Below are 13079 nucleotides of genomic sequence, written 5' to 3'. Positions count from 1 at the left end.
CGTCTAATGATCGAGTGAACATGTAAAAACACGGAGAAATACGAAATCATCCTAGTCCTCTCGTCGATTCCTCAAGACTCCGTTGCGCCATGTAATTACACGAAAGCCTGGGCCAAGATCGAGTACAAGAAGCGATCGCTGCGGGTCAAAGTCGATTGACGAAATCGGGAGGGGAGGGAGGGGGGGGGGCGATTACAACGGCGCGCAGCCTGCCATTTTAAGAATCTTTGCTTCGTTCCAAGATAAAAACTCGTTGTAAAATTACAATTTTCGTTCCTATAATAAATAAACGTTTCGATGTACATTTTTAACCAATTTGTTTTAACTGAAATAAAACAACGAACCAAAGATTTCCTCAATTTAATATTCTCTTACACCAAAGGCTAATCTCTGTTCGCTGTTACTATTTTTATATTTGAATTTTCAACGAAACTACCTAAAAACTTACGGATCGCCCTGATACGACGCATAAAAAGTTTGGCTCTCACAAAATTATAGGGTGCTTGATGTATCGAAGCTAGTAATTTCTGAAATAACAGACCGTGCTGCGCAGCACGTAAAGGAGTCTGGGTCTAGGACGCGAATCGGGGCCCCGTTGGCCGAGTATCGAGAGAAGAACGTTTCGCAACCGCTCGCCAGCCAAATTCGGGTATTCGCAGGGAAGAGGGTCGCGGACCGTCGAAGAAGAGGACGCGTCGGCGCGACGCGCGGCAGATGAACGAAGAAGCGAACACAATCGAAAGGACAGAGCACCGTCGGTGGAGGAGGAGGGTCGACGGGGAGAGGAGGAGGAGAGAATCGTCTCACAGCTGAATTACTCTCACTCGAGAGGCCCCCGTCTCTTCTTCGTGGGGGCCCCAAGTATCCCCCTGCTTCCCGTGGGGGTATAAAGGACCCCGGTCTACCTTCCACGGAGTCACAGAACCGAGCGGCATCGCAGAAGCCGACATGAATCCTCTGATCGCGGTAAGCACGCTGAATTCTCCTAATCATTACCCTAACCGAAACAGATAGAGAGAGAAAGAGAGAGCGTGAGTGAGTGTGGGAAAAGGAGAGCGTCTCGGTGAACAAGTGTAGAAAATTTCCAAAGTGAGATTAGCGCGGGACGTTTCAGTGGCCGGTGTCCTCGATAAGTTCGACCAAGCACCATATCAGTGTATTCAAAATTTTCCGAAAAACATCTTTGTTTCGTATCGTACAATCTACTATTCGAATAATAATAATAGCAATGTCGTTAAGCAAGTGCCTACGAACGGATCTTTCTAACCGGAAGTTAGCTCGACGCCTTTGTTTTTCGGTTCGTTATTCGAGTTTCCCGTTAACGAGAAACCCGAACCGCCACTTTCCCTTTCGACGGTGGCGTCTCTTTAGCTTAAACTACGCTTCGACGGTCGTAGCGGATTTGGTTCTTTTTCGTTTTCTCGCGGGTACGCTGAACCCGCGGATCCCCGTACCCGAATCGCTCCCTTTGGCTGAGACTTTCTATCGGCAGCCTTTCGCTTTCCACCGAATGATATACACCGCTATAGTCGTTATCAATTATTTTGGCTGGTCGAAAGTACCCTTGAATTACCCTCACTGTGCCTCCGTGGTCGGTCTCTTGATTCTCTGGTCGAAACGCAGCCTAACCAGGCTGTCCGCCTTTCAAGGGATGAAAACCGTCGCTGACAGTGAGAGGACCTGAAAAAAGTAGACTATGTTAGCTGGACTAAACGCGTTAGTTCTTATCATGGAAGAACTATGTACATAATAGAAAACTTAACCGTCAGGAAAACGTTTCATAGTCCCTCCCCTGAGCAGGGTAATTAATAAAGTGTAAAATTTGAAAATTGCAGTGCATGATAGTCGGCCTGGCAGGGTTCGCCCTGGCGGAGCCGCCAGTCTCGTCTGGCTACAGCTATAACAGGCCATCCGGAGGAGGCGGCGGCGGCGGCGGTGGTGGCTATTCTTTCGGCGGTGGCGGCGGCGGCGGGGGTGGCTATTCTCTTGGAGGCGGCGGTGGATACACCCAAGTGTCCACCGGCTACCAGACCAGCGAGGGCGCCTCCGTCGACGGAGCCCTGCTCGAGCAGATACGTCAGATACTGCTGAAGGAGGAGCTGAGTTCGCAGCAGACCGGCGGATTCGGGGGCGGTGGATACGCGCCTAGCTCTAGCTACGGTGCCCCGTCCAGCCAGTACGGTGTGCCCAGCTCGTCCTACGGTGTACCCAGTTACCAAACCCGCGTGGTAGGCATCGATCTCGAGGGAATCAGGCAAGCGATCCAGGTGGCGCAGTTCAACCAGGTCAGCCAAGGACCTGGCGGCTACCCGAGCGGACCGAGCGGATCCTACGGAGCTCCGAGCAGACCCAGCGGTAGCTACGGTGCCCCGTACTAAAGCGGACGCTCGAAGAAGATAGGATGATGGGAGAGTGTGAGACGGGAGAGAAAGAGTGAGAGCGTGTGGAGGACACCAGCCGACCATAGCGACGATCTTTCGAGCCGACATCAAGGAACGATAACAGAGGCAGTCGGTTAAGGTCGAGACAGCCAGGACCAATCAGTACAAACCGGAGGATCCAACATTTCATTTCTTTTTTTCAACTTGCCGAGGGAAGTTCTCCCGAGTGTTTCGTCTCCCCGGGCAACTCGCTCGAAAGGTCGTCGCACGAAGGACGAATCGTTGAGCGTCCAACCGCGAGGCTCGAGTCGAACAAGGTCGAATTTTCTTTAAGATTAAACGGACGATTCTCGAAGGCTGAGGTCTTCCTCTCCGATCGAAGGTCGTCGTTTCGACGGGTCAAGGTCCACGGACGAAGAGGAACGCGATGAAATCTGGGTGCGCGCACGAGGACAACAACCGGCGAGGATTCCCCAGGATCCTGTCTCGTTGAAATCAAATCGTCGTCGCTTCAACGGGCCACGATCCTCCGCGGGATCGCGGATTGTGCGCGCTGAGGTAATCACGGGTCTCCCGTAGCCGCCGTCTCCGTCGGGGAATCAAAAGGTCGTCGCTCCGACGGTACGGGGCACGGGAGCGAACTTGAACGTCCGTTTAGACCGTAGCCGCCTCAACGATTCGGGCGTCGAGCATGGTGTCGCGTTCTGTCGTACCAAAATCATTCGTCGTCGCGGTCGTATTCGCGAGGAATCGAACCAGTGATAAACAAAGCCTCGATGCTTAACGGGATCTCGACGGAGATCCGTAGCAAATATTCATAAGACTCAAAGATAAAAACGATACAAGGCCGTTGAGCCCGAGCCGATAGTCGTAGTCGAAGCCGTGATCGGCGCGAGAAATCGCGCCCTGTAAATACAACCACACACGTAAATACACACGTACACGCTTTTTTCGTGGCGTTCGCTGCCGCGATGAGAGGAAACCGACGCGCACGTTGCGCAGAATTCACCGATCCGGAAGTAAGGTCGAACCGAAAACGAGGAGGACAAAGAAAATCGGAGACAGCATCTCTCGGTACAACGAAAGCGGGCGCTGACGCGGACGAATACACACACGAAACAGATACATTCTATTTTTTTATATGTTTCAAACGCTACTCCTTAACTACGCATTTTTGTACTTGTATAAAGGCTTTTTTGTAGAAAAAAATAAAAAAAAAACGTCGCCACCGTTGAACCAACAGACTCGTTCAATTTCGCGTCTCGCCGAGCCTACCTCTCCCTCCTTTCGTCCCCCCTGCCCCCACCGCCCTTGTCCTTAATTTCTCTTTTCCACGACGATCTTCCTCGATCGCCAGCGTCGCGATCTCTCCCGCGTGACCCCTCGTCCTCTCGCTGATCTTTCTTCTTCTTTTTTTATTTAGTTTGCTTCCTCCTTCGGAAGACACCGAATTTTTTTTATCCACTGCGTTTCGAAGCCCCACGGGCGCCTTTCTCCTTTCACTGCACCGATCTTCTCCGCTGGACATGACGCAAAAGTCTCGCGGACGCTTCGCAAAAGGAGACCGGAGGAGAAGCCCGGTCAGAGATTCGAAAGTCGTTTCAGTCGCGGAATTCTTCCATCGACTGACGCGCGCTGCGTTTCCCACGAACCGCAGTGGGCAAAAAACCGATCCCGGCTTGGAAAAAATCTTTTCCCTCGAAAGCACACCTTATTATTTAAATCAACGAACGATATATAGCGCGCTTCGTACATTTACTTTTCAATGGTTCATGGGATCTCTGTCAATCTTTCTGGCATTAATTCAACACACTTTTCAATATAATTCATATCTATAGAGATTCTAACTTTAATTGAGTTTTCAATGTTTTGATATAATGATCTTTACATGAAAAATAACCAACATTTGTTGTTGCTATACGTACGTTCGAATTTCCCACGAAGTGAACGAGACACTAACGTGGACCATCCTAGTATATGTATGTCCATTGAGAAAGTTTTTAACAAGTAAAACTGTGCTACGCGGACAGAAGTTGACCTGAATATTTATTTATTTTCTTACTCGAGTATATATGCATATACTTGTTGCAAACATTTTTTATCGTGCAATTCCTCTTTTAAATCTTATCGAACCTATGTGGAATTACTGGAATCCTAACGTTGTAAGCTCGCAATAAAATGCCCGAGGCGACTAAAACGACCAACGAGATCTTTCCTACCAGAAGCATTAACCAATATCAGCGTACTAATTCCGTGGCAAGAAGAGGCATCGACGGTTGAGCAAGAATATGCATCGGATTAATAGCTTCCTGGATTATCGCGCAGGAAACCGTACGAAAGCGGGTCGATTTAATGTATCCCACTATTTAATGGAAACGTTTAGCTGGCGGATAATGAGTTACGATACGGGGCATTAAATCGCTTACGTGTATTTAGATTTCGTTGCTTACGAAATCCCGCGCATAACCGATTTATCAAAGATGATCGCCGCGACCATGGGAACTTCCTTTAACGCGTCGACTGCCACGGTGGCCACTGGTGACCGGCGCTTCCGTCCTACAGCGTGCAAGTGTAGCTTGTCCCCTATAAAATTCACATAGAAAATAAACTCGTTAGTATTAAAATCATTAAGGGTTTCTTTGTGATTTTTTTTTGCGGGCTATTAAAGAGCGATTAATTCCGAGTTTCGTAGATATATTTATTATATATTTAGCTATATTCACAAATTTTTGCAACCCATAATATCTACTGATTACGCTGTTTTTGTTAATCAACAAACAACAATTTTTATGAACGACGCCCGACTGCATATGTGATATCTTGCGAACAAGTTATCCGAAATCCAAAAACCGACGATATTCTTAATATAGATGAGTGTGGTTATAGCTTGAACTAGGATCTTTTCAAAAAAAACAAAAAATGACAAAATAAAAGAAAAGAAAACATGATTTTCGTTTTCACCCCATTACTACCCCCACGGTCGAGATTTCAAGTTAAAAATTGGCACACAGAGTTTTTTTTGGATAAGCTATCGAATGACCCGTCGTTCATTCAATTCGGTTTGGGGGCACATTTGACCCCCTTATTCGGCTATTTAAAAAATATTATTTGTGTACATAAAGTATCTTCTCATATTGTAATGCAGGCCTTATAGTATACACTAAAGATACATGTCTGTTATGGACATCTTTTGTTCGAGAAGATTGTTTTTTCCACTAAAATATAAATTCTCAAAGGTGATCCCTTAAATGAAACTTCGATCGAGTACGGTTGCCGTTTCGAGAAATAATTAGGAATTGAGCAACCAGTTCCAGAATTAGGCAATCGGGAAACACAATGCAAAGTTGCGTAATTAACGCGCAGCTACGCTGGAGACGTAAATTGAATCATTATGGCAGGTGTTTCCCCAGGTTCCGTAATTTCATAGTGTTTCATCGAGTCTCAATTCCGCGATCCAACGTGCAACGAATTAAGAGAAACAATGCGAAAATTCGATGCTCAACAATGATAAAAAAGTGGATCGAGGTTGTTTGGACCGTTGTTTATCAATTCAAAAGAAATTTCGGTATCTAAGAATTACTTGCGCCAAGAAATAAAAGGGATCGGAAGCTTGTAAGCTTTTTCGTAATGTTTTTCTTGATGTTAATGTGAGTAAAATAGCTGAAAATCGGTTTGTTACGCATCATTGATCTACCATCTAGGATTATTGTTTGGTTTAGCTCAATTCGTGACAAATGGTCTGTACAAAAATAAAACCGATATTTATCGTATTAATAATTATTAAAAAACGCGTTTATATTCATTTTATACATCACAGTCGAGCATATAACTCCATGATGCACATTTTATATAGGTAATCTATGCAACAATCTAAATGCAAAGAACGTATTTCGTTTAATACACGTTATGCGTGCACGGGCTTCGCGACTGACTGCAAACGAAGCATAAAACGAGCAATCAAAGCGCCACTTTCAATAATTACTGCTCGAGAAACAGTATACAGCGTGTTACGGGAAAAACGTTAAGGATGAAAATCAGTAGGCGTACTCGACGCGCTGAAAAATATTTATTATTGATAGTAATAAAAAGTAGAGCTCTATTTATTTCAACCGTGGTACAGATCGTTTAAATCAGAACCGTTTAAACTAAAGCTGTTTTCCTGACGTTGGTCGATCGATTTACCGGGCAAGAACCATGTTCCAACCGTTGAGAAATGAACTCTGTCAGAGGTGAAACCGATTTCCAGCATTTGTTAGCCAAGTCAGCGAACGCTAAGTACTCTCCGAGTCTTGGATCCTTTTTTTTAACGCCTACATAATGGGATATTCATAAGCCGCTCATGACTCGGTGAGCATTTTCGAGCGCCAATAATTTACGGTTCTCTCGTTTGCCAATTGAATAATTGAAATCGGGAAAGTGTTATTTCTCCGAAGACCGAGGAAATCGGGCTATCAACGATTCGGCCATTCTAAAAGACTTACGTATGTACGACGTCCAGCAGGGAAAGTGCAGCGTCTCCTCGTCACCGGGTACGGCGAGGCCGTGAAAGGGGAAAGGAGAGAAGAAGAGGAACTGTGAGACTCTCCGTGGAATTTTGTAAGAGCCGTGCATAATCCATAAACGTGCCTGCCAGGCAGGAGAGGAGAAAAACGAGCGCACGCAACGAGATCCGTGCTCCAGTTAAACGAGAAGAAACCTTACTGGAGCAGAAACTCGTCAATTTAGGAGTAAATTATTTATTATCGAATTTGGGGAGCTGCTAATCCTCGGTCGATAGTCAAGCTACATAAAAAATTAATGTGTGGTACGGTCTTTTGGCTGGAGTCATTGTTCCTTATTTTATTTACCTTTAGATGATTTCATCTTTTCTTTGGCGGGAATTTGATTTGTCTGAGATTATTAGAAATGCGCCATAGAGATATTGCGACGCCATTAGACTTTTCCTTGAGGGGCCATGTTAAGTCGCTTGTTTATTTCAACGAACGTTGACGATCTGAAAGCAAACATCGTTCGCATTAGTAGTGAAATACAGTCTAATTTACATTATACAAGTTAACGCTTTGATGTAAATTCCGTTTATAATTGTTGGCCTTAGAATTAATAATAATAATATATATTTGGAAGGATATATTAAACACTCGTTACACACTGTTGTTATACGACGACTGACCGCTCTTGAAATCTTACCAAAAGACGTTACGCCCACACATACATAACGAATACACGATGTGACTAATGCGGGTTCTAATTCATTATAACTCTTTACAATAATATAAGTAAATTATAAAAGAATAAATGTTTAATTACCATGCAAGGATTTCGCGAATTCAGTAGTACAGCGATACAATATGTACAAAAACAAGAAAGAAGACAGAGTATGGTCTTAATGCGGTGTTGTGCTCGTTTCGGAACTGAAAGCAAAAAATCCAAATAATAAATAAGAAGAAAAGGAAGAAATGTAATGTAAATTATCGCGTATCCTGCCACTCGCCGAAAAGAAGAAAAAAAAAACTTATAACCGACATTTTACGGGAGTTGCGCGCAATCGAATGAACCATCAGCGGAGGCGTAAGTCGCGGCGTGTGAAAGGAGAGAAAAACGCGGGCACGGTGACGACGCACAATGCGATTCGCTCGGCCAATTATGGGAAGAGGATTTGTCGAGCAAGCAACAGGCTCGTAAAACGCGCTCGTTCACAATGGTACCCGGCTCTACGTCGTCGTTTGTACTTTCGCTAATCCCGTTTCCGCGGCCGCGAGCTTTTGACCGGAGTGACGGAACGTTGCTTAACATTACGCGAGAGACGCTTCGTTAACGTGGACGGATGTATATTTCAACGAGGCTGCGCGCGCCTCCATTCCATAATTACGGGACCAGCCGACAATTACGCGCCACCAATTAGATCGACGTCTTCCGCGAGCTGCAACCATGGGATAGCAAACGCGACCACGTGGCTGAGGCGTCATCCGCGTATTTAAAAAAAAAAGAGAAAACAATTGCTATGGTCAGTCTGTGAATTCGTTTGCATTTTTTGATTTCTTCGAGATTCCTTTTATTTTCTAAGTCATTTAAGGGGCCTCTCTACTTTGTGGTATTTAAAAAATTGAATTTTTTATTTTGAGTTTTCTTTTAGTATGTAGACTCGAAAATATATCTACCAAATATTAAATTGAAATTTGAAAAATCAACGAAGTTATAGCCTGCTGAAATGTACCGCGCGCAGGTATAACAACTGTTTTTCTCGAAACTACATTTTTCGGCACTGCGTATGTGATAACAAAAAAACTATTCAACATATGAACACGAAATTTATACAGTATCTTTAGAACTAGTCTCCCTATAGCATGAACTAGGATAATTGCGATATATACAATACTTTTTCTTTTATTAACAAAAAAGCAGCCGAGTATATGAAAATGTTCAGTATTTTTTTGTAAAATAGCTGCCATTTTGCCATGTTTTGTTTTTTTGAAAAGATCCTAGTTCATACTATAACCACACTTATCTATATTAAGAATATAATACCACCCCTAAGGGGGTAGAAAGGGGTTGCAACGTTTGTATGGGACATATTTTGTTCGTTGCCGGATTTGCTTCATACTTGGTCTTAATACTCTTTGATATAATTTTACTTATTCCGGTACTCTACTTCCGGTGTTTTAAGGAGTGAGCTAGCCTAGGTAGCAAGGAGTGAGCTAGGTACACCGGTACACTCCTTAAAAAACTTATTCCGGTTTTTTAAAAAATTCAACCCCCTGTAACTGACACTTTGTATCTGGAAAAGAAACAAAAAATTTTCTCTTAATCTACATGAGTATAGCTAGAGAAATACGTAGGGGATCTTCGATAAGTTAATTTTAACATTATTTATTGACAAATGATTGCCCCATTTTTTGTATTTCTCTAGTTATACTCATGTAGATTAAGAGAAAATTTTTTGTTTCTTTTCAAATACAAACTCAGTTCCACTGCCTGCCGCAGAACACCTCAAATTCAAAACACGCCTCGCGAGAATGGCTCCAGCGTCGTCATTTTGCACCATTTTTTAATAAATATTATTTTTTTTAACACTTAACAACATGGTTAATAACATTCTCGAATATTATCTATCCAAAAAAAATTGCAGAAAAACGCTTTCTTTCAGGTTTTTACAGTAGTCTTGCACCTTAAGTGAACCTGAAATTACAAGAAATCAATCTTTAAAATGCTTCCATACAGCAACATTTTTAAAAAATACAGAAGAATAAAGATTTGTTAGATCTATCACCAAACATTTGAAGCGCCGTGTAGCCGTCGCGGCGCAGTGGTTAAAAATCGCTGCTTTAATGACTTCTAGTAGGATGTAGATAGACTCCGCGTCTCGAGTTATTTAACAAATATACTCGAGATTTTATGTAACACACTTGTACTTGACAAAAAATCGCCGTGTTATTCCCTGGATCCGCGTTAAGGTAAAAGTATCAGCAATGCACATGTCTAAGACATTTTCCATGGAGAGGTGCTACCTTTCCTTTATTTCTTAATTGATTGCCGTACTAAATCACTAGACAAGACAGCAACCTATCCTTCTTTCTAAAATCATATAAAATTACGGTAGAAAATATCGCCTTATTTTTTCCTGAACCTAAATAATTACGTCGTGAGTCGACGCATGAAAGAAACAAAAGTTGCTGTAATTGACTCTTTATATTTTAGTAGTGGACGCTTGGGGAAAGCGCCAAGAAAGTAGGCGGCATTGAATGTTTCATAAAACGAACTCTTAATGATAACAAAAGTAGCTGGATATTTTAATTCGAAACATTATCGTATAAATATTTTAGAAAAATAATATGATCTCCGAGTAATTTTTACTTTTTCCCGAATATACATTGTGCGGCTACCGGCGCAATTACTTTAATTACAACGAATCAAATCGCGGGGCTGGATCGCAAGAAAAACGAGAATGAAGGGAAGACTCGGTGAACGAGGATTCGGTTATGTAACTCGATAAGCGTTGCGCGAAAGAGTGCGGAGAATGCAGGTCGCCGTTGCAATCAGAGAAGAGGAAAACAGAAAAAAAAAAAAAGAAAAACTGTGGCAATTTTAAGGGGTCTGTACGTGCCCAGAAATTGTGTACATCGGACGCACTGGTTGCGTAATTGGCGATCCGAATTCTACCAGTTTCGAACGATGCGGCGAAAGAGACCAGACCGTTATACAGACCGCCATAAAAGAAGAGTTACCATTCAGTTTTCAAGTGATTTTTAAACGAGTCAATATAAATAATATACAGGGTGTTCGGCCATCCCTGGGAAAAATTTTAATGGAAGATTCTAGAGGCCAAAATAACACGAAAATGAAGAATACCAATTTGTTGATCGAGGCTTCGTTAAAAAGTTATTAAAAATTAAATTAAAAAATTTCAAATCATTCTGAAAAAATTATTTTTGGTTATGGGACTCAATTACAACCATTTTTGATGAATACACATACCCCTGAAATCCTACCCACTTTCGAGAAAAAAATTCGAGTAGGTACTGAAATTTTGAGACGAAATTAAAAAATTTCAAATCATACTAAAAAAATTATATTTAATTACAGGGGTAAATTACAATCATTTTTGGTCATTACACATCCCCCCGAAATTCTACGCACTTTTGAGGAAAAAATTCCTTACCGAAAATTTAATTAGGTGCCTAAATTCAACGAAAAAAAAAATTTCAAATCGTTCTGGAAAAATTATTTTCGGTTGCGGGGGTCAATTACAATCATTTTTGGTGAATAGACATACTCCCGAAATCCTACCCACTTTCTAGAAAAAAATTCGAGATGTGAAATTCTTCGACGGAAAAAAAAAATTTCAAATTGTTCTGGAAAAATTATTGAAGCTTATTGAAGTTTATTGAAGCTTCGTTAAAAAGATATTAACGTTTAAAGTTCCGCCTGCAGATAGGCAACCTGCATACAGCTGCGTGCGGATGATAGTGGTTCTCACTCAGCATGAGAAACTCTACTTAGTGACGCATCGACAGCCTCACAGTTTTCTGAGTGAGAACCACTATCACGCGTACGCAGCTGTTCGCAGATTGCAGTTCTACAGGCGGAACTTTAATAACTTTTTAACGAAGCCTCTATCAACAAATTGGAATTCTTCATTTTCGTCTTATTTTGGGCTCTGGAATCTCCCATTAAAATTTTTCCCAGCCATCCAATCCCTAATTCCTGTACTTTTCTACTCTTATCCTTGACCTGTCCAATCATGGCTAACTTGTTCGCATAGATTTCTCTACCATAGACTAAGTATCTACCTATAGATTTGAAAGAATAAGGAAAATTCTGCAATAGCTATATTATACTGAACACGTGCCCTAGAATAGGCAGATTAAGTACCTGAAAAATCGAGGAATGAGGAAGGAGTTACGGGGAAATCGTTGGTTTTTCGATTCACGATTTAAATTACCCATGAGAGAATATTTGTGATCTCAGAAAGAACATTCCTCGATCGGAAATTAAGCGAGGTCTCCCGCGTGTCCACAAGATGTCTCTATGTTAAAATAGCTTTTAATGTAAAACTGATAAATTGGTTGAAAAAAATTTGGCAATTTTTAAATTCCTAATAGATATAGGAACAAGAAGGTATAGGCCAAGGGAGGCAAATTTCTCCCACAATCAGTCTATTAGGTCCTATGTTAGTTAAGTACTCAGTGCTACCCCTGATATAAACCACTATTACTTCTCATAAAAAAAAAAACCAATTTTATAATTGGTTTGCCGATCAAAAGCATGACAATATAATATAATGTGTAACTCAATTTGTAATCTTTTATAAAGTTCTTTTTCTGGGGCTGACCGATTGATAGAAAGATTACACAATATGGTTAAAACAAAGGAGATAACATTCGTTAAAAATTTTTTTTTTACGTTATATTAAATAAAACGATGCTTTCACTGTAAAAATAAAAATAGTGTAACTTAACCATTCTGCTTATGTACAATATCAAATGTTTTGGTTCTTCACAGATCACTGTTCTTTTATTTACACCACAAATCATCCAAGCACCAGTTTCACAATAATTATTAAAATATTCAAGAACATCAGCGGAACTGCAACAAAAAAACAATTATACATTTGAATATTAAGTATATAAAATGGACATCCAACTGCATTACGAAATACAAAATAGTCACCTCTTGCTACTGTTCTTATAGACCTGATCAAGTTCAACATATGTGACTTCCATGTAGAAGGTTCGCCGAAACCTTGAACATTTTGCCAAGACGCCCAACCAACTACAACAAATTAAACATACGTTAGTATTCGCAACATTGACTAAATCTTTGCGACAGTTAACTATTGTTATATTCCTTTATTCGTAAAATGAAACGTCATATTAATACGATATATTAACGCAACGGTTACAAGATACAACATAACCTATATTTTCCCTTGAAATTGGCACACTTGATTAAAATGGACGAGAAATATTAAAAAACAAAACAGCTACAAAAAAATTCACCTTTGGCAAGAAACCTATCCTCGTTCAAAACGCAAACAGCGTTTAAACACAGCAGAGATGCCTCGAACAATGTCCACAACGTGAACGCCATGTTGTGGAATTACAACTGTCTACAAATCATCAACTATGGCAGAAACCGGCGCGAATCACAAGTGCAATTTACAGAAAAGAACCGATCCTTTATTTCTAAAACTGTATCGAG

General features: G+C 41.5%; 2 protein-coding genes across 3 annotated transcripts; one reads left to right on the top strand and one right to left on the bottom strand.

Moving 5' to 3' along the window:
• Window positions 1-948: 948 nt before the first annotated feature.
• LOC122400234 (pro-resilin) lies at window positions 949-2378 on the top strand. Its single transcript, XM_043401586.1, has 2 exons — window positions 949-966; window positions 1836-2378. Exons 1-2 carry the CDS (start codon window positions 949-951, stop codon window positions 2376-2378), a joined length of 561 nt encoding a protein of 186 aa, XP_043257521.1.
• LOC122400241 (immediate early response 3-interacting protein 1) lies at window positions 1036-13079 on the bottom strand. 2 transcript variants are annotated; one of them, XR_006259341.1, is made up of 7 exons: window positions 12878-13079; window positions 12549-12650; window positions 12338-12464; window positions 7689-7792; window positions 7229-7374; window positions 4808-4964; window positions 1036-1680 (listed from the first exon to the last, which is right to left on the bottom strand). XR_006259341.1 is itself a non-coding variant. In XM_043401595.1 (3 exons), exons 1-3 carry the CDS (start codon window positions 12966-12968, stop codon window positions 12409-12411), a joined length of 249 nt encoding a protein of 82 aa, XP_043257530.1. In that variant the 5' UTR covers window positions 12969-13078; the 3' UTR covers window positions 12209-12408. The 2 variants fall into 2 exon arrangements, 1 of the variants encoding a protein (XP_043257530.1); XM_043401595.1 differs by lacking the exons at window positions 1036-1680; window positions 4808-4964; window positions 7229-7374; window positions 7689-7792 and having other exon boundaries at window positions 12209-12464; window positions 12878-13078.

This window comes from Colletes gigas, unplaced genomic scaffold, assembly GCF_013123115.1.
Source record: "Colletes gigas isolate AHSC1104 unplaced genomic scaffold, ASM1312311v1 Colletes_gigas_Sc00016, whole genome shotgun sequence".
Classification (NCBI taxonomy): domain Eukaryota; kingdom Metazoa; phylum Arthropoda; class Insecta; order Hymenoptera; family Colletidae; genus Colletes; species Colletes gigas.
The sequence above is the reverse complement of the archived record's forward strand: the minus strand, read 5'-3'. Positions and strand labels throughout refer to the sequence as shown.

Bases quoted from the DNA above. Each gene is read 5' to 3' on its own strand.
- LOC122400241 (XM_043401595.1), bottom strand. From the start codon at position 12,968: ATGGCGTTCACGTTGTGGACATTGTTCGAGGCATCTCTGCTGTGTTTA. The intron at 12,651-12,877 runs GTGAATTTTTTT...AATTTGTTGTAG, and splicing joins GGATAGGTTTCTTGCCAAAG to TTGGTTGGGCGTCTTGGCAA. The intron at 12,465-12,548 runs GTGACTATTTTG...TTTTTGTTGCAG, and splicing joins TATAAGAACAGTAGCAAGAG to TTCCGCTGATGTTCTTGAAT.